At 61.9% G+C, this 17,764-nt stretch overlaps 3 protein-coding genes across 4 annotated transcripts; 1 reads left to right on the top strand and 2 right to left on the bottom strand.

Annotated features, from left to right (window-relative positions):
* Window positions 1-60: 60 nt before the first annotated feature.
* Window positions 61-7,377, bottom strand: ARCN1 (archain 1). Its single transcript, XM_063139016.1, has 10 exons — window positions 7,277-7,377; window positions 5,326-5,589; window positions 4,729-4,908; window positions 4,389-4,594; window positions 3,797-3,961; window positions 3,149-3,314; window positions 2,526-2,673; window positions 2,221-2,329; window positions 1,904-2,108; window positions 61-1,187 (listed from the first exon to the last, which is right to left on the bottom strand). Exons 1-10 carry the CDS (start codon window positions 7,277-7,279, stop codon window positions 1,098-1,100), a joined length of 1,536 nt encoding a protein of 511 aa, XP_062995086.1. The 5' UTR covers window positions 7,280-7,377; the 3' UTR covers window positions 61-1,097.
* Window positions 7,378-7,558: 181 nt separating this feature from the next.
* Window positions 7,559-12,400, top strand: IFT46 (intraflagellar transport 46). Of its 2 annotated transcripts, none has more exons than XM_063138897.1 (12): window positions 7,559-7,678; window positions 7,796-7,892; window positions 8,101-8,183; window positions 8,530-8,663; window positions 9,997-10,071; window positions 10,172-10,265; window positions 10,520-10,648; window positions 10,741-10,862; window positions 11,023-11,089; window positions 11,264-11,324; window positions 11,787-11,872; window positions 12,074-12,400. In XM_063138897.1, exons 1-12 carry the CDS (start codon window positions 7,574-7,576, stop codon window positions 12,167-12,169), a joined length of 1,149 nt encoding a protein of 382 aa, XP_062994967.1. In that variant the 5' UTR covers window positions 7,559-7,573; the 3' UTR covers window positions 12,170-12,400. The 2 variants fall into 2 exon arrangements, with proteins under 2 accessions (XP_062994967.1, XP_062994968.1); XM_063138898.1 differs by having other exon boundaries at window positions 10,744-10,862.
* Window positions 12,401-12,952: 552 nt separating this feature from the next.
* TMEM25 (transmembrane protein 25) lies at window positions 12,953-16,805 on the bottom strand. The gene is made up of 7 exons (XM_063139030.1): window positions 15,953-16,805; window positions 15,463-15,753; window positions 14,922-15,053; window positions 14,800-14,830; window positions 14,580-14,680; window positions 14,392-14,478; window positions 12,953-13,460 (listed from the first exon to the last, which is right to left on the bottom strand). Exons 1-7 carry the CDS (start codon window positions 16,803-16,805, stop codon window positions 13,387-13,389), a joined length of 1,569 nt encoding a protein of 522 aa, XP_062995100.1. The 3' UTR covers window positions 12,953-13,386.
* Between the last annotated feature and the right edge of the window lie 959 nt (window positions 16,806-17,764).

The raw sequence follows: 17,764 nt of genomic DNA on the forward strand, positions 1-17,764 counted from the left end.
TAGCTGCAAGGTAAGACCCCGCCCCTGAGCTCTGCAGGTAGCTAAACCGCTCCACGCATCTCCTTTTAGAATACTCTTTATTGGATTCTGGGGCAGGGGGGTTCTTTGTGTACACTGGAATGTGTTATAGACCCTAGCTCATTATTTTACAGGGTTACAAAACCTTATTTAAATATCGCCCCCTCTCCAAATGTAATTTAAAGGGGAGAAAAAACTCATTTGATGTTGGAACTAAACTTAACTCCATTTTAAAAACCAGACAGACAACTCTCGAACACAGCTGAGATCAGCAAACTACTAGCTACGGTACAGGGCTCGCCCCCCCACCCCATCCACAGGACACTTTGGAAAGGGCCACGCCAGCGATGAGGCAATGTGGGAGAGGCTGGTGACTTCTTTAGCAGGTGGGCACAACTGGCACATGCCAAAGGCTACTTCTATCCCTCTCCAGTGATGGGGATTTCAAGGGACTCCCCCAGGCAGGAAGGGCCGGAGACAGTCGTCAGGTGCTCCTCTGGGTGGGCAGCAGCTTCAAGGGCAGAAAGGAGGCGCCTTCGGGCAAGAGCCCAGAGCCGGACCAGGCCAGAAAGGAGCTGCACAAGCACGGAGGCTTCCCCCGCAGAACACCCACCCAGGGCGCCAGATGCATTGGCAAAGGGGCGGGCGGGCGCTTCCCTGCTGCACTAGAGCTTGCTAGGGATCCCAGCTGGTCTCCCCTGACTGATGCTGGGTGCAAGAGCCACCACCCCACCCCTCAAAATAAGTGGCCATTAACAAGGAGGATGCCCTGGGTGGGGGAGTGTGTGTCTGCTTGTGGGGGGGAGGAGGGAGGGGGGAGGGGAGAGGAGGGAGGCACCCACTGTGAATTAAAGCACAGAAGGAGCGTGCCTAAGAAGATGGGAGGTGGCGGTGGCGGCTGCCTGGTCGGGCCCGGCTGTGCCAGAGAAGCAAGCAGTCTCTCCCTGCCGGAATGGCTGTGACCTCGGAAATGTCGGTGGGCGAACTAACATGTCAGTATCCCCGGATGCAGAAAGGCTGCAGCCCTGTCCCAAGAGGCCACGGCCTCAGTCTTGCTTGCCGCTTCTCTGCAGTGGGGGCTACAGGATCTCGTACTTGTCCACGAGGAAGGTGGTCTCTGTAGAGAACCTGACAGGGCTGTTCCCATCGACCTGGGTCACTTTGATAACCTGCAGAAAGAGAGAGAGAGAGTGAGAGCCACAAAGGTCAGCTGGGGAGAAGCGTGCTGCTGCTGGTCAAATCGCGTTGCGGCACAGGCCTCAAGACTCCACAGCACGTGGCTGCGACCCTGCACCGCTCCCCCCCACCTCCAAACACAAAAAGAAAGACTCCCCCACCCCTGAAAATGCAAGAAGCGCTTTGAGGAAGCAGTGTGACAGACTAGGGAAGGACAAGTGCAACTACTCTGTGACCACGTGTCCTCCCACAGGAGGCCTCAGGCAGAGGGGCGGCCCTGGGGTAGAAGTAGCAGAGGCCAGGGGTGAAGCCCCTCCTTGGTGTGCAGGAGGCAGCCTGCCCCTCTCCAGCTGGAGACACCCCCTGCCCTCCCTGGCCATCTTGGCTCCAAAGGAGAAAAGGCTCTGTTGGGGGAGGTTGCTGGGGGGCCTGGGCCCCTTGATGGCTCAGCCGGCAAACCACCCCCAGCCGTCTCTCCCAGCTCTGGAACTGCCTGACTGCGGAGGGCCCCAAGGCTGGCTTCTCGCTGGCCTTGCCAGATAGCGGTGCGCTACTTGCCACAGCAAGCAGAGCCGTGCAGCCCTGCTCACATACTGGTGGGGAGAGAGGCCTGAAGAAGGTCGTCTCCGGAAGGGAAGGCAGGAGAAAGGGGCCAGGCGCCCCACTGGAGCCCCAGCCGTGCTCCCCCCACTCTCCCCCCAGGGCTCACCTGGATGTTGCAATAGTTCTTCTTGGACACGAAGGAGACATGGACGGGGAAGAAGTCGTTCGGCTGCCCGGCAATGCTGAACTCCAGGCTGCCGCTCTTGTTTTTGGCATCGATCACAGGCAAGCACCACTCCAGGAGGTTTCTCCGGCTGTCGTGGCGATATTCCCCATCGATCTCCCCGATCACGGGAGCCCCCACGCCAGGCCTACGGACACAGCGATAACTTAGCCCCGGCCTGCCTCAGGGTGCGCCGTGCTGGCGGGGGGGGGGGGGGGGCTGGGGCTCGGGAGGTGTGTGTGTGGGGGGCAGCTACTCACGGCAAGGGGATGGCGATCGCCACGTCATTTAACTCTAGGCCCTCCTCCTGCAGCTCGTACTCGATGTTGACATCACAGCCGCTGCCGCTCTCCGACGGCCAGCAATTAACTAAAGCAAAGAGGCATCCCCCGTTGGTCACATGACTGCATCCCAGCAAAGGGCTCTCCCGAGGGGGGCCCTAGAAAAAGCCCCTGCAAATGGGCCATGGCAAGGAACCCATGTCCGGCTCTACCCCCATCCCACCACCCTGAAAATGTGGCAAATTCCTGCCTTGTCCCATCTGTCACCCTACTACTACACTCACTTGTCAATGGAATGAAAGATTCCTCTGTAGTCTGCAGCCGCCATTTCAGCACACCCACATCGCTATTGATGGGAAAAGACTTCTCTGGATTCTTCAGGCCAATCAGAGACTCCGATGTAAAAAGCTTCTTATCAACATTGGGGTGAGTCTGAGGAGAAAACAGGGAAGCACAGGCTAAGCTGGGGATGACGGAAGTCAAGCGTTGCCCCACTCAGAGTTCCAGACTGACGATCTGCTTTCTCCTGGTCAGGCAGGAAAGCCAGCTAAGAGAGACCTCCTCCTCCAAGCCAGCTGACTTGGAGCTCCAAGACGTTGTCGGTAGGGGGAGGGAGGGGGGATGAGCAAGCTCACAGGGTCCCTCCTCAGACCACCAGCCCAAACCTAGAAAGCAGAACCCCAGCCTAATACAGAGAGGCTGGGAATCTCCCCATGTGCAGGGGAGCAGGGAGAACGGTTGAGCCCACGGAGGCAGGACCAAGCCCAGTTCAGCCAAGCAGGCCCCCGTGCTGACTTTAACGCCCCCCCCTCGCCACCTACTACATGTAGCGGAAAGCGGTCCCTCCCCTTCTGCCCCCCCTTGCCTGCAGCACCTGTTTACGGAGGCAGCGACGCCCACGGCCTACCTGGAGCTGCACCCCCTTCTTGTCCTCGTTCTCGATGTGGATGCGGATCCGGGCAAACTTTTCCTCCAAGACGCGCAGCATGATCATGCCATGCAGCTCCATGTTCTGCAGCCCCCCGTCCCGGCCACAGGTCAGCGAGATCTTCTCCTCTATCTTCATGTGCACGCTGTAGAGGAGAGTGCCTCTGTCACCAGTGCACAGCAGCCCCCGCAGCTCCTTCTCCTCCGTTCTCACCGAGGCAGCGGGGAGATTCCAGATCCATGCATGGTACAGCGTGCCCCCCCCTGCAAGGGCCCCATTGGGATTCTCGCCACATGGAGGCCTGGCCTTGCTTCAGTTTGCTGCTCTTCCCAGCCCCCCTGCTTCTCTCGTCCTTCAGGACAGCATCCGCAGTGTCTCCTGTGACGAGCAGGTACCTTCACCCCCAAAGAGGCACTAGAAATCTCCCCGTACATGGAACCAAGGGTGCCCACCGAGGACCTGCTTGAGAGCCCCCAAATGGTGCCAATTCCCAGGAAAGCAAAATGGTGCCCAGCCCTCCCCCACAAGGGAAAGGTTCAGGTTGGATCACCGGAAGGCCTGGAAGCCGTTCCAAAGCCGCCCAGGGTGGAGCGCTCTCCTTTCCCATGGCAGAACACAAACACCTACCTCTCCATGTTAATGGGCGGAGCGAGAATGGTGGCGGCATCCGAGGAACGCTTGCCGGCAGAAGAGGAAACAATATTTTCTCCTTCAGACTTTAGCTTATCCACAAAATTGTCCACTTCTTTCCCCTTTGCGCCAAGTTTGAGTGCCTTGTTTGAACCAGACGGCCTAGCGGACGGAATGAAGCACAGCCCTTTGGTGATGGCAAGAAGCCACGGAGGGAACAAGGTGCTGCTGCTCCCTTCCCCATCAGCCCAAGTTGCCCACTCAACAAGGAAAAGCACGTTCCCGGCAAGTCAAAGGCAGAGATCATTTTGCCTGCACGATGCCTGTGACGCCCTTCAGGTAGGGAGCATGTCGTTCAACTTCTAACAAAGCCTCCTAAAATTAGTAAACTGATTCAGGCTGGGGCAATGTCTCCGGTGGGAAGGAGGCCCAGAACTCCCCCTCTCCTGAAGGCAGCCGCTCACGGGAACCAGAGTGCAGCGACGTTTGCTGGGGGCCCTGATTCACACCAGCAAGCAAACCCCCTGGCAATGCCCCCCCCCCCCCCCGCCCTAGCTATGAGCCCACTCCAGCAAGGGAGACTTTCTACCTGGTTGGTAATGGAGTCACTTTGGGCTTCTCGGTCTCAATGATGGTTTCAGTGATCATGGCAGCCGTGGTTCCTCCCGACACAGCTGAGCTGCCAAAGCCACCGAAGCCCGGTGCTTTGGTGCCCCGGCGCTCAGCATCCCTGCGCGCTTGCTGCAGCTCCTTGGCTTTCCGGCGCATCTCAGCCTTGGCCTCACGCTCTTGTGTCTAAACAGGAGACGCACACACACAGAGAGATGACCCAGCGGTTCTTAAAATAAGTGCAAAGCAAGATGCTGATGGCCTTGACCACGGCTGGCAGCGCTCCAAGGGAGGACCTCGGAGGAGAGCCTTTGTCCTACCTCACGGACAGCTCTGAAGACTTTCTCCTCGTGAGAGTCCATCTCTGTAAAAGTGCGGATCTGGGCCAGGTTGACGTTCTCCCGGTAGCCAAGTGCAACAATCTCATCAAAGGCGAATATTAGATCAAAGCAATGTTCAGAGATTTCATTCTCTTCCAGTGCTCTACAGTACTCAGGGATCTGGATGGAGCCAGGGAAGAAGAAGGCACCTTAATTAACTCTCCTCAAGCGAGTCCCACAAGGGTTTCAGTTGGATTTCACTGATCCGGAGACCAACTAAGAGGCCTGCATCAAGGACAACCAGTTCTCCAGACTTACCGGGGGTGGGGGGTGAGAGAAAGCCCCTCCCACCCCTCCCCCGGCTTCATCTTCCTCCTGCAGATCAACCCTTCATCCCCCACCAAAACCTCAATGAGCGAAGCACATCAAAGTCACGAAAGAAAGAGAGGAGTGGAAATTGGACGGTGCTGTTCAAAGCGCTTCAGCTTTGTCTTGTTACCCAAACAACCCCCTGCAGTACAGCTGCCAAGCCGCCCCCCAACCTTGCTTCGGGATACGAGACACATTCAGCAAACAAGTTTGGAGCAGGACCCTTACCACTCGAGAGAAGAGCCGGAGAGTTTCAAGGTCCTCCAGGATGTTGCTGTTTTTGGTGGTGATCAGCACCATGTACAGCTTCTCCATTGGCTGGTAGACATACCGCACGCTCTCCGTCTCCACAAACGTGTGCTGCTTCCCAGTGTTCATGAGCTTGGGGAAGGCTGCCAGGAGCCCCTCAATACGAGTCCGGGTCATCTCCACAAACTGGCGTGAGACAATCGCCTTCCCGGCTTTTGTGCAGACGGCAGCAGCCAAGAGCACCTATGGAAACAAGGATTCTCTCAGCCACCTTTCTCGGTCTTATTTGCAGAACAAATTTAGAAGCCGCCTCTCTTCTAAAACTAAGTCAAACAGCCACGTTCTCAAAGCGCACTCAAAAAGAAGAGGCTCAACATATCCCCCCAAGGGAACGCCACCACGCTGGGGCCACTCTTGAGAAGCCCGTCTCTCTGGTGCCTGCCAGCCTGACCTCTTGGTGAGCACTCAAGCCACGCTTCTGCTGCTGATCACCCTTGAACAGGTTCAGATGGGCACAGCCGGCCCTTTAAGTAACTTCACCCCCAAGCCATTTGAAGCACTTTGAATTGGGCACAGAAGCAAACAGGCAGCCGGGACACTTGGTGTAAAATCGGCACATCTGGACTCCACCAACAACTCGGCCGCTGCATTTGGCACTAGCTGAAGCCTCTTCAAAGGCAGCCCCACGGACAGCGTGTTGCGGTAGCCCAGCACAGCTCTGAGACGCAATTCAGTTGTTGCAGCTGGTGGCTCAGCCTGGGCTGAGTGAGCAAAGGCCCTCCGAGCCACGGAGAAGAGCAGGAGTCTTGAGCACAGGGAGCAAAGTTTAGTGCCCGGCCCTCCACGCAGCCACCTCTGAGGCCCAGCACTCACAGGGCTTCCAGGCACTCCGAGAGGGACACCGGGCTCAGGCAACGGGGAGCCGGGTTTACACCCCTGCCAGCCGGGCCCACCTCACAACGCTGCTGGGAGGAGACACACACACAATCTGGGTAAATAACAACCCAGGCACAGAGCGTGCGTGTGTGGGGAACACCACAGAGTCACAGGCAGGTAACCCCAAGCAAGTTGGCCTGAGAAGACTCCCCCCCACACACACACACACCCCGCAATAACGCCTTCCTCTCTCTCTCTCTCTCTCTCTCGGATGAAGCCAAGGTGGAGAACGAAACCCTCTTCTTCCTCCTCCTCCCCATAGTATCCTCACAACGGCCACTCTGCGAGGCGGGGTTAGGCTGAGAGTCGGTGAGCGGCCCAAGGCTCACCCGGGGAGCTTCCATGGCTCAGTGGGGGCTAGAGCCCGGACCTCCCGTCTCCCAGTCCGCCACTCCAGCCACTACGCCGCACTGCCCCCCTAAGCAAGCCTGCGTGAGCTGGGGTCGGTCGCGGCACAGGCACCGGTAGGGCCGGGCTCAATCGGAAAGGCGGCGGCCGAGCCAGCCCCTTCTCCCGGGCCCAGCGAGCGGCCGGCTGGCGGCGTCGCTGGGGGCCATCGGTTGACTGCGATGGAGCTCGGCGAAGTAACGGGACCAGGCCTGGCCTCGCCCCCGCGGGAGGAGGAGGGCAGGAGCGCGGCGCGGCCCTCCGTTGGGCCCCTGCGGGCTTCCTCGCCCGCCCGCTCGCCCACCCGCCCGTTCCTCTGCCAGGGGCCCGGAGAAGGGCGAGAGGGCGGCGCCCGCGGGGCCGGGGAATGCGCCCCCCCGCCGCAAGGGCAGCCCGACCCTTCCAGGCCCCGCGCAAGGCCGCTGCCGCCCCCGGGCCCCGCCGCGCACCAGAGCCGGCGCGGACTGCACGGAGCAGGAGGCCGGCGGCGAAGGCAGGGCGGGCGGGCGGCCTTCCTGGGGCTGTCCACGGCCCCGCTGCACCGCCACGGCTAGGGACACACGGGGGGAAGGAGGCGGCGGCGGCCGAGGAGGGGCGGACCACTCACCATGGCGGCGGCGGCGGCGGCGGCGTCTGGTTGCCCGTCCGGCTCTCCTGCCGAGGCTGCCACACAAGATGGCGGGCCCGAGCCACGTCTCCCAAGCGGAAGCGGCGTCGCCACGCACGCACGCACGTTCGGCGCCGCCCCTCGTCCGAACAGCCGTCCGCCAGGCCCCGCCCACGCACGCACGCACGCACGCACGCAGCTCCCACGTTCCAGCCGGCAGGGGGCGCCGCCCCGGGTCCCCAGAGCCGCGCGAGGCGAGGCGGGATCTCGCGAGCACCGACGCGCCCTCCCGTCTCCATGGAGACGGAGCGCCCGAGGCCTGCCCGTCTTGGCCCCGACCGTGACATGGCCGGAGCGCCGCCGCCGCCGCCGCCGCCGCCGCCACCCGAGACCGGGCTGCAGGTACGGCCCGGGGAGGGGGCGCTCATGCGAGGCCGCGGGCCGGATCGGCCTTCGCCCCGCGGGCCGAGCGAGCGAGCGGGAGACCGACCCTCCGCCTCCGCCGCTCTCCCCCCGCAGACGCAGATCGTGGAGAACCAGCCTTACGACGAGAGCCTGGACGTCAACGAGACGGAGGACGTGGCCAGCCTCTACGCGCCCAGCCCGCCGCAGCCAGGTGAGCGGGGGGGGGGGGGATGGGGCATGGGGGATGGGGGATGGGGGCGGTGTCGCGGTGGGGGTGGGGGTGGGCGCTCCCCTGCCCCTCCCCGGGCGTGCGTGCGTGCGTGCGTGTGTGTGTGTGTCGGGGGGGGGGCTCCTCGCTGGCTCCGCTCAGGGCGGCCCCCGTGACGCCCCCTCCCTCCTTCCCCCCCGCCCCTCCTCAGGCCCGCGGCCCGTGCGCGCCCACCGCAAGAGCCTGGCCGAGAACAGCAGCGAGGACGACGACGACGACGAGGCGATCCTGAAGGTACCGCCGCTGCCCCCTCCCCCCTCGGATGCCCCTTTGCGCCGGGGAGGAGGGCGCGGGTGGGTGGGCTCAGGCCCCAAGCCCCGGATGCAGCTCCACTCCAGGGCTGATGCTGGGGGGGCAGGGGGGCAGGAGGCTCCTCCCCCCCGCCCACCCCATAAGAAAGTGAGAGGAGCCCCGAGGCGGCTGCATCAGACCCAGGGTCCATGGAGTCCTTTGCCCTCCGTTCACACAGGGAGCCACAAAGCAGGACACCGTGCAAGAGCACCCTCCCGCCCATGTTCCCCAGCACTGGTGCACGCAGGATGCTGGAGGCAGCACCCCCTTGCTTGCTCCCTTCTTGCAGGAGAAGAAGGGCGCCCAACTGGGGGCCCAGCGGCGATTCAGCGGGAACGAAGTGGAGGACGAGGACGACGATTCCTCGGAAACAGACTCTGACGACGACGACGACGACGATGAACACGGCGCTCCTCTGGAGGGGTATGTGCTGGGCAGGGCGGCAGCCTGGCCCTGTCCCGCAGAGAGGCGCCTCGGCTGCCTGGTGGAGAAGGGGCAGGGGGTCCGCAGCGGGTGCCCTCCCTCCCTCCCTCCCTCCCTCCCAGAAGTGGGGTCCCAAGCCGGCCCGTTTGGTCTGCCCAGAGTGGCGCTGGCAGGGCGAGACACACTCGCTTGACTCCGGTGGGCTGCCTCAGGACCCGGCTGTGCCGTATCTGTGGAATGCCGTTTGCACAAAGCAGCCCTGATGCAATTCCTCGCTTTGGGGGCCCTTCCTTCCGCCCCCTAGTTCTGGAACAGTGGAAACTTCGAAGAGCGAAAGATCAGTTCTGTGTTGGATCAGTTCAGAGGCCCACTTAGTCAAGCAGTCTGTTCCCACAATGGCCAGCTGGATGCCCCAAGAAGAAGCCCCCAAGCAGGACAAGAGCACAGCAGCCCTCTGCCCCTCATGAGGCATCTTGCCCGGGGCTTGACGATATCGTCATCCTGGCTTGCAGCCCTTGACAGTTTTCTCCTTCGTGAATTAGTCTCATCTCCCTTTGAATCCGTCCATTCAACGGCTGCCATGAGTGAATTCCTGGATTGCCTTTTAACAGCTGATATTGCAGAGGCCACTTCCCATAGTCCTGGTACACAGACCGATCTTAGGGATGCGTTATGGGTTTTTGTTTGGGGTTCGTCAGCTAGGCATCTTAAGGACAGGTTACTTCTGGTGAGACCCGGGCCTAAATAGCAGAGACTTTGTTCTTCCAAGTAAGGAAGTCAGACCTCTCAAGTGAGGCTCTGCTGGCCTTCAGAATTTCTCCCCATGAAATTGCTGAATTGGTATTTATCAACTGTGACATGTAGGAGACAGCAACTAAATCCGATCAGACGCAGAGCTGCGCTTGCTACGACATGAAGCTCTTGTTGGGAGAACCAGCCTGCCTTGCCGTCTCTGGCAGGCCCTGCAGGGCCAAACTAGCCAGGATGTTAAGGACGCAATCCTATACCTGATTTGAGAGAGAAAAAGTCGTACAGCTCCCAGCATTTTGCATAGGATTGGGCCCTAAATGTTCTATTTAGCCTGCAGATTTTTAAAAATGTGGCCGTTATGGCAGCATGCAGTGGGTGTGTGTGGATTTCAGCTGCTTCTCTGCTGCAGTCTGGAGGAGAATCCTTCCCCTCAGGCAGGATGGCTCCTGTTCGGCCCCCAGGGGCAGCTGCCAGCATCACTTAGAAAAAAAAGAACGGGTGATGCTAAGAAGCAGGACTTCCCTTGCCCCTCCCTCCCTCCCTCCCTCCCCTGAACCCTCTTCACCGCTGGTTCTTTCCCCAGGGCGTACAACTCAGCAGATTACGACTACCTGCCGGTCTCCCTGGAGGTGAAAGAGCTTTTCCAGTACATCCGGAGGTGAGGGAGGGGAGGGTGGGTGCTGGCTATGCCAGGGATAGACCCTCTCCTCCTCCTCCTCCTCCTCCTCCGGCTACTGCTCACAGAGCCTTCTTCTCAGGTATTCCTCGCAGATGATCGACCTGGAGCACAAGCTGAAGCCTTTCATTCCAGACTTCATTCCCGCGGTTGGAGACATTGATGCCTTCTTAAAGGTGCAGTGCTCATTCTGACGCGCCCTTGTGCTCAGCACTCGCTGGGCAGGGCCACCCAGCACCGCCCCCGCCCCCCTGCGAGGCAGCTGCACGGCCGGAGTGTTGCTCCCACTCCTGCAGGGGCTGCTTTGCAGAGTCCTCCTGGGCAGGCAGCGGCCCATGGTCTTGGCCAGAGGAAACCCTCTTGTGCAGATCCTTGCCCCAAGACGACAGAACGGGCACCCATGAAGGGCCCCTGGGGTTGCTTCTCGCAGGTGCCGCGCCCCGACGGGAAGCCGGACAACCTGGGCTTGTTGGTGTTGGACGAGCCGTCGACCCGGCAGTCGGATCCCACGGTGCTCTCCCTCTGGCTGACGGAAAACTCCAAGCAGCACAACGTGGCTGTAAGTGAGGGCGGGGCGGGGGCAGGCCGGGGGGGGGGCTGCTTGTCCACGTGGGGCAGCCAAGTGGGGCAGCTTCCGGCTTCTGTTTCTAGCAGCAGGTGAAAGTGAAGAGCCTGGAGAATGCCGAGAAGAACCCCAAAGCCATCGACAGCTGGATCGAGAGCATCAGCGAGCTCCACCGCTGCAAGGCCCCCGCCACCGTCCACTATGCCAGGTGGGCGCCGGCGGCCCCGGTGGGCGGGGCGGGAAAGGCGGCCAAGGCTCCGCCAGCCTTTGCACAGCCCCCCTCCCCCCACCCCACCCCCAGAGAAGCAGCCTCCGCATGGAGCGGTGGCCCCCGGCCTCAGGCTGCCCCCTGTGCTTCCCCCTTGCAGGCCCATGCCTGACATCGACACCCTGATGCAGGAGTGGTCCCCAGAGTTTGAAGAGTTACTGGGAAAGGTATGGGGGATGCCCTGCCCCACCTTCTGCCTTTGGCCTGACCCTCCCCTCGTGACTGGTTTGTGCTGGGTGCTCTCTGTGGAGGCTTGTTGGGGAGGGTGATTGTGGGCCTCCCAAGAGCTGCCTCCAGAGTAAGAAGAAGCCAGGCCCGATCCTGCACTCTCTGCCTTTCAGGTGGGTCTCCCCACTGCTGACATCGACTGCAGCCTGGCTGAATACACGGACATGGTCTGTGGTGAGTGCCCGTGCCTGCCCTTGCCAAGCCCGGCCCAGCCTCTCTTGGGAGAGCGCCTGCCTGAGCACTGGCCAATGTCTGGATAGAGGTGGAGGGACGTCGTCATCCCCATCATTATTATTGTTATTTATATAGCACCATCAACGTACACGGTGCTGTATGTAGTAAAAGAATAAAACAGCAATGCCCGGCCACATAGGCTTGCATTCTTTGGGATGAAGAGCTGGACTGGCTCTTTAGGGTGGATTCCTGCATTGAGCAGGGGATTGGACTGGATGGCCTTATAGGCCCCTTCCCACTCTACTATTCTATGATTCTGTGGTCCCGTGGCCAGACATGACGTGCTCCTGGGTGCCCAACACGTGGCCCTGATGTAGCTGGGCCTGCAGCTGCTTCCTTCGTTGGTTTGAATCCGGCTGAATGCCTCCTCCTTGGGGGTGGGCTTCTTCTCCTCCTCCTCAGCTATTCTGGACATTCCCGTCTACAAGGGCCACATCCAGCCCTTGCACACCCTCTTCTCGCTATACTCTGAATTCAAAAACTCACAGGTAGGAGGAGACACGGCTCGGAGGAGCTGCTGCTCCAGCCATCTGCAATGGGCGGGGGGGTGAGCGGGAAGCGGGATGCGTGCTTCGCCAGCCAGGTTAGCCTGGGCAGGCCGGATGGCGTCGCGTCCCAGCCGCATGCCGTTGGCCCTTTGGGGAGCCTGCAGCGGCCGGATGAGACGCGTGCTTCTCTCTCTCCCGCAGCATTTCAAGGCCCTGGCTGAGGGCAAGGCGGCTGCAAGGCCTTCCTCCAACCCCCCCTCGCAGGCCAGGGAGACGGACCTCCTGAGCTTCACCTGAGACCGCCACCTGCCCCAGGAGGGGATCCTCTCAAGAGCACCACCTGCCTCGAGTCCAGAGGTGGTGGCCTCGTTGGGGGAGTGCTGCTGCAGGAGCTACAAGGCCAAGGCGGGGGGGGGCAGCCGCGAGGGCCCCCCGGCAGCTGCAGGGGGACTGGCCGGGCAGGCTGCCAGAAGGCAGACGTTCAGCACCTTCTCCTTCGTTGGCTTCAGTAAAGTTTTGCTCTTACTACGACTGTGTCCTTGAAAGAAAGTGCTTGAGGGCAGGAATCCAGTGGTGGGAGGGAACCAATTTGGTCTGGAACCAATCGGGGGCTTTCTTGGCGATGTTGGCCGCTTCGACCTTATCTGCGAGTCAGCAAGACCTGCCCCAGAAATGTTTCTCTGTTGAAGGACTGCAGGAACACCAGGGGGAACCAGGCACACAGTTCATTGCTTAAGATCAAGGGCTGCATCTGGTGAAATCCGCACTCTCCCACCGACCCTGGGGTGGGGGGGGCTTCAACTGCCAGCCAAGCCTATTGTCCCTGGAGCACCTCTGCTTTGGGCTGCAGCCCGTCTCCCCAGGCCTGGCCAAGGCTGGCCAGGGGCCGCAGAATCCATGCTTGCAGGCCTTGACCCCACTTGCTAGGATTTATTCTCCTTCGGCACTTTATATGCAGGTTCTCTGGATGGAGGCTTGGCTCCATCCTCCCTCGGCCCTGCAGATGCCCTCACAGGAGGAGCTGCTCTCCAGAGTCCAGGTGGGGGAAAGAAGACGGGCAGCGTTTGAACCACAGCCGTTTATTTTTAAAGTGCAGAAGAAGCGGCAATGCAACGGGTCTCAGCTGAGGCGGCAGAAGCAGCCCACCAGGCCGTTCCGGTTTCTTACTGATCTGAGCGACCAATCGATGCCCCACGTGCAGATTGAGGCTCCCCTTGAGGGGCTGGGCGGGGGGGGAGAGGCGCAGGCAAGCACCCGCCGTGCGGAAGGGGCCTCAAGCTACCTGGCAGCACTGCTTGCCGGAGATGCCACAAAGCAGCTGCTCTTGCTGTGGGAGGGGGTGCTGTTCGCACTCGCCTTGCGTCCTCTTGGCTTGTTGCCAGGGTCCCCCAGGATTCTTCCCCAGAGATGTGGCAGCAGGACTTCCCCCGCAGGGCCCATCCTGCAGGCACCGGAGAGTCCGTGGCTTTTGCTCTGCTGCAGCCACTGGTGGTGCTGGGAACGGACACTGGGCCTCACAGCCAGATCTCGTCGCTGCTCATGCTGGATGCTCTGTAAATGTATCCAACCATCGGGAACGGGCTGAGACCTGCAGGGCCAGAGAGAGCTGCTCACGGGTGGGTACTGACAAGCAGGAGGGCAGGTGGCACGCCAACGCTCCCAGGGGCTCTCCCCTTAGGCCGGCTGGGCAAAGGCCCGGGAGAGCTGCCTGCAGAGGCAAGAGTCGGGGGCCAAGCGGACCGACTGGAAAGCCGCCGGGGGCCGGCTCCAGAGAGCCCTGGCTTGACGACTCTGCTTGGCACTCTCCAGGGTGCTGGGCACATTTCTCCATGTCCTGCTTGGAAATTAACCCGGGGCCATTTGCACGCACAGCAGCTGCTGCTCTCTCACTGGAGTGACTTTGCAGAAGGCACCTCCTCTGCGTTACATGCAGGTCTCAGAATTCAGCACCTACTTTTTAAGGAAAGCAAAGTGAAGCATCCTTCCAAGACGGAGGCTGCACGTGCAGGCTTGAGTGTGCACAGACAGCATCTCCACAGGGCTCCGGGGCCAGGGCCTCAGGGCCTTTCCCCATGGGTCATAGGAGCAAACGTAAGCAGAGTGGGCCTCATCCCTCTTCCTGGCTGCCCAGTTCGTTGGGAGCCCTGCTGGATCAAGAGGCCGCCCAGCCCCAGAACTGCCCCCTGTTGCCTGGCATTCCATGGCACACGACCTCAGCACAGTGCTTCCACGTAAGACTGTTTTGAGAACTCATCCAGACCCCTTTTTAAAACCACGCATCCCCTTGTGGCAGTGAATGCCACAGATGCGTTAAGCTTGTGTGCAGAAGGATGGCCGGCCGTCTGTTCTGAATCTCCTACCAATCGGTTTCATCGGACAATGAGCTGGAGTTCCATACAGAAATTTGCCCTTTCCCTGCTGCTGAAGCCACTTCTCAGAACAACGGGAGGCTCTCCGCCCAGCTGGCGCTGTGGCCATACATGCCCCCACCCCCAGCCTTGGATGTAGCCCCCTCCTACCTCTACCTGCAAGGGCCAGGTGGTTTTCCGGCTCTGGGAGGGCCTCTTCTTCCCGCTCTGCTGGAGGGCCATCTGGCCTGACATTGACTGTGGAGGGGAGAAAGGTGTGGGGCTGGGACCCTTCTTAGTGCCTCTTGGTGCCCCTCCTCTGACACCTGAGGCCCTCACCCCCCCCTTTTGCCACTCACCTTTGGACTCAGGTGTGAGGTCATTGAGCTGTAGATTGGACGGGAGGGACATAATGGCCCGTGGCAGCCGGGCTGTTGTCGGCTTTAGGTTGTTGGAGTCACTGGTGAGAGAGAGCAAAGGCAATGAGTGAGCTGAGGCCTTGGGACCCAGCCTCCCGCCACATGCTGTTACCCCAAGCCAGGCCCCACCAGCAGAGGAGCCTGTGGCTTGCGAGGTTACCTTGGAGGCAGTGGTGCTGGTGGAGGAATTCCTGGAGCCAGAAGAAAGAGAATGGGGTCAGTCCTCTAGAAGGTGGGCCACTCTGAGCCCTGGCGCCAGCTGCTGCCCCCTGCATCTCCTACCTGCTGCCTTCTTGCCCTTCCGGTAGAGCACACAGCTGATGAGGGCACCGAGGGACAGGAGAGTCCCCAGGGCCACAGCACTCGCCACCACCAGTGCCAGGAGGGGCAGCTCGATGCGGGTGTCCAGGAGACCTGGGGAAGCCAGGAACACGGGTCACGGTCTCTGCAGCCATGGCCCACGCTTCTCCCTTGAACTCTGTCTGGCGGGGGTGGGTGGGTGGGTGGGTGGTGAAACCTTTGCCACTGCCCTGCATCACTTTTGGCCAGGTGAGCTGCTGGGGGCTGCTGGTGACACAGTCTTGGTCTAAATGGCTGAGCACCGGTGGGGAGGTGGGGGCACAGTACCCTTCCTTCTTAAGGGGCCTCCCTCCCAGCAGCTAGTGGGGGTGGGGGGCTGTCTGCTGAGCTTCAGACTGAGTGGGGACCCGGCACTGGGAAGCCCTCACAAGCCCCCAGCCCCCACCCCGGCCAGAGAGTCTGGGCTGCCTATGGAGGCACAGGGCTCTCCCGGGGGCAAGCAGGGCACGGCTCAGAGGCCTACCGGGCGACGGAAGGGAGGCGTTGCTGATGCCCACGGCATTGGCAGCGCTGAAGGAGAAGTTCTGGGCCAGGCTGCTGAGCTGCACCTGCACGGTGTGGTTGGTGAGCCAGGGGTAGGTCTTGGTGTCCACTATGAGGAAGGCGGAGGTGTTCACCATCACCTGCCCATCCTGGTCCACCCAGGTGATGTTGGCAGGAGGGTTGGCCTGGACAAGCACAAACAGCACCAGCAGGAGGCCCGGCTCCCTCGACTCCTCGTAATGGGCATCCATCTTCACGATTTCGGGCTTAACTACAGGGGAGAGAGGCAAAGCCCCCGGCTGTAGCGGGGCGGTGGGCCTGGGGGCAGAGCCGGGAAGGCTGTCTGGGGCCGGGTCCAGAGAGCCCTGGCTTGACGGCTCTGGGCCTGGGGGCAGAGCCTCCCGGGCCTGAGGCGCGGGGCCCCGCTCCGTCCCCGCTGCCCGCCTGCCCTCGGCGGCGCCCCCACTCACACTGCACGTTGAGCAGGACCGAGGCGCTGGCGACGCGGCCCGTGGCCGGGTCGGTGGCCGAGCAGTTGAGCTGGCGGTCCAGGCGCCGTGCCGTCACCACGAAGGTGCTGCTGCTGTTCTCCTCGAAGGCGCCGCCGCCGCCACCAGCCGTGGCCAGCAGCCTGCTGGAGTCGTTGGTCTCCTGCCGCTCCCCGTTGAGGTACCAGGCCAGGCTGGGCGCCGCCGCCAGGCACGTGAAGGCGCGGCTCTCGGCCTCCTGCAGGCTGCTGACCGACAGCGCCCGCCCGTCGATCGTGGCCGCGGGCTCCGCCGCGCCTGCCGGGAGCCCAGCCGCAGGCAGCACGGGCGGCGCCCCGGCCCCGGGACGCCGCGCCCTCCCCGCCGGCCCCTGCTCACCTGGCGCCGGGAGCCGCGCTTCGAGGGGGGGCGGCGGCGGCAGCAGCAGCAGCAGCAGCGGCAGCCGCCAGGGCGGCGGGCTTCGGGGCGCCATGCCGCTGGGCCGGCCGGGGAGACGCGGTGCCCTTGGCGCGGCCTTCAGGGGCTGCGCCTCGCGCCCCGGCCGGGCTGCTCGCTCAGGCCGCCCCCGTCCGGGCTGCCGCGCTGCGGCACCGAGCGGCTCGGGCGAGCCGGCCGCCGCCTCCGCCGGCCGCTGCGGAATCCCGGCCTGGATTCTTTGGGGGGGAGGCCCAGCGCGAGCAGCCAGGCGCGCGCGCGCTCCCGGCCCAGGCGCGCCGCCTTTCGGGGAGAGCGCAGCGGCGCTGGGCCGGGGCCTCCTCCGGCCCAGCGCCTTGGTGGAGCGCCGCGCATGCCGGGCTCTCGGTGCTGAGCCTTCCGGGGCTTGTTCGCGACGCATCAGCCCCTGAAACCTGCGCGTTTCAGTGCCATCGCCCTGTTGGGGGGTTTAAGGGATGGATAGCGGGGGGCGCGGGCGGGGCTGGGAACGCCTCCCTTGGGAAGGGACGGAGAGCCGTGATCAGCCAGGGGCTTGGGTAAGCTTCAATGCGCAGCCGGGTTCGTGGCACCTGCCAGGCGTCGACAGGCCAGCCTCATTCTGGGGGAAAGCCCCAGCTCCTAGGCGGTCATGGCCCCTGAACCCGCAAGGGTGGGGTGCTGGAGCGGGCGGCCTCTACGCGCTGGGCGCACGTGCGATTTGCTAACCACACAACGACCCACCCCAGGTTTGGACAACACAACCACCTCGGAGCAGGGGGTGGGTTCTGGAATGGGCGCCCGGCACATGCCTCGAAGCGCCTGGCTGGAAAGGGTCCCACTGCAAGCCTGGAAGGGCGGAAGCGCCGCACCTGCCCCTCAGCGGCCTGAAGCGCTTACGGCCCTCAGTGCATCTGAGAGACCACCCACAGCTGTCGTTCTCGTGGGAGGTTCCCCCCCCCAATACCTGGGCTGCTTATACCAGTGTACATATTTGAAATGGAAGGATCAAATCCTCCCCTCCCTCTTTCTTTCCTAGTTAAGGTACTATTATTATGTATGGATATGTTTTTTGTTAGGCTCGGTTTTTCCCCTTTCCCTTTTATGCCCCTTTCTCTCTCTCTCTTCCTCTCTGTGTATTTGTTATTGTTGTATTTTTGTAAACCGCCCAGAGAGCTTCGGCTATTGGGCGGTATAAAATGTAATAAATAAATGTACAAATTCAAAAATAAATTAAGTACAGGGGGTTCATATAGGACACCCCTTGAGGGCGGGGCAGAGGCACTCTTGTGCAGGGAGCAGCTGAGCTGGGGGAGCTTGACCGAGTGCCGGCATCGACGCCCGAGGTGCCACAGATCACCCCACTCCCCATTGAGTGGGTCA

The sequence above is a fragment of the Elgaria multicarinata genome, chromosome 12 (genome assembly GCF_023053635.1).
Source record: "Elgaria multicarinata webbii isolate HBS135686 ecotype San Diego chromosome 12, rElgMul1.1.pri, whole genome shotgun sequence".
Taxonomy (NCBI): domain Eukaryota; kingdom Metazoa; phylum Chordata; class Lepidosauria; order Squamata; family Anguidae; genus Elgaria; species Elgaria multicarinata.

What these genes read in the sequence shown, in the direction of transcription:
- ARCN1 (XM_063139016.1), bottom strand. An exon ending in TCCGGCTCTTCTCTCGAGTG is followed by an intron (nt 4,909 to 5,325) that starts GTAAGGGTCCTG and finishes GGCTCCATCCAG; the next exon opens with ATCCCTGAGTACTGTAGAGC. An exon ending in ATCTTTCATTCCATTGACAA is followed by an intron (nt 2,330 to 2,525) that starts GTGAGTGTAGTA and finishes TCTTTGCTTTAG; the next exon opens with TTAATTGCTGGCCGTCGGAG.
- IFT46 (XM_063138897.1), top strand. Translation starts at nt 7,574, where the DNA reads ATGGAGACGGAGCGCCCGAGGCCTGCCCGTCTTGGCCCCGACCGTGAC. An exon ending in CACCCGAGACCGGGCTGCAG is followed by an intron (nt 7,679 to 7,795) that starts GTACGGCCCGGG and finishes CTCCCCCCGCAG; the next exon opens with ACGCAGATCGTGGAGAACCA. An exon ending in CACGGCGCTCCTCTGGAGGG is followed by an intron (nt 8,664 to 9,996) that starts GTATGTGCTGGG and finishes TTCTTTCCCCAG; the next exon opens with GGCGTACAACTCAGCAGATT.
- TMEM25 (XM_063139030.1), bottom strand. Translation starts at nt 16,805, where the DNA reads ATGCGTCGCGAACAAGCCCCGGAAGGCTCAGCACCGAGAGCCCGGCAT. An exon ending in CGCCTCCCTTCCGTCGCCCG is followed by an intron (nt 15,054 to 15,462) that starts GTAGGCCTCTGA and finishes TGGCTTCCCCAG; the next exon opens with GTCTCCTGGACACCCGCATC. An exon ending in GAAGGGCAAGAAGGCAGCAG is followed by an intron (nt 14,831 to 14,921) that starts GTAGGAGATGCA and finishes TTCTGGCTCCAG; the next exon opens with GAATTCCTCCACCAGCACCA.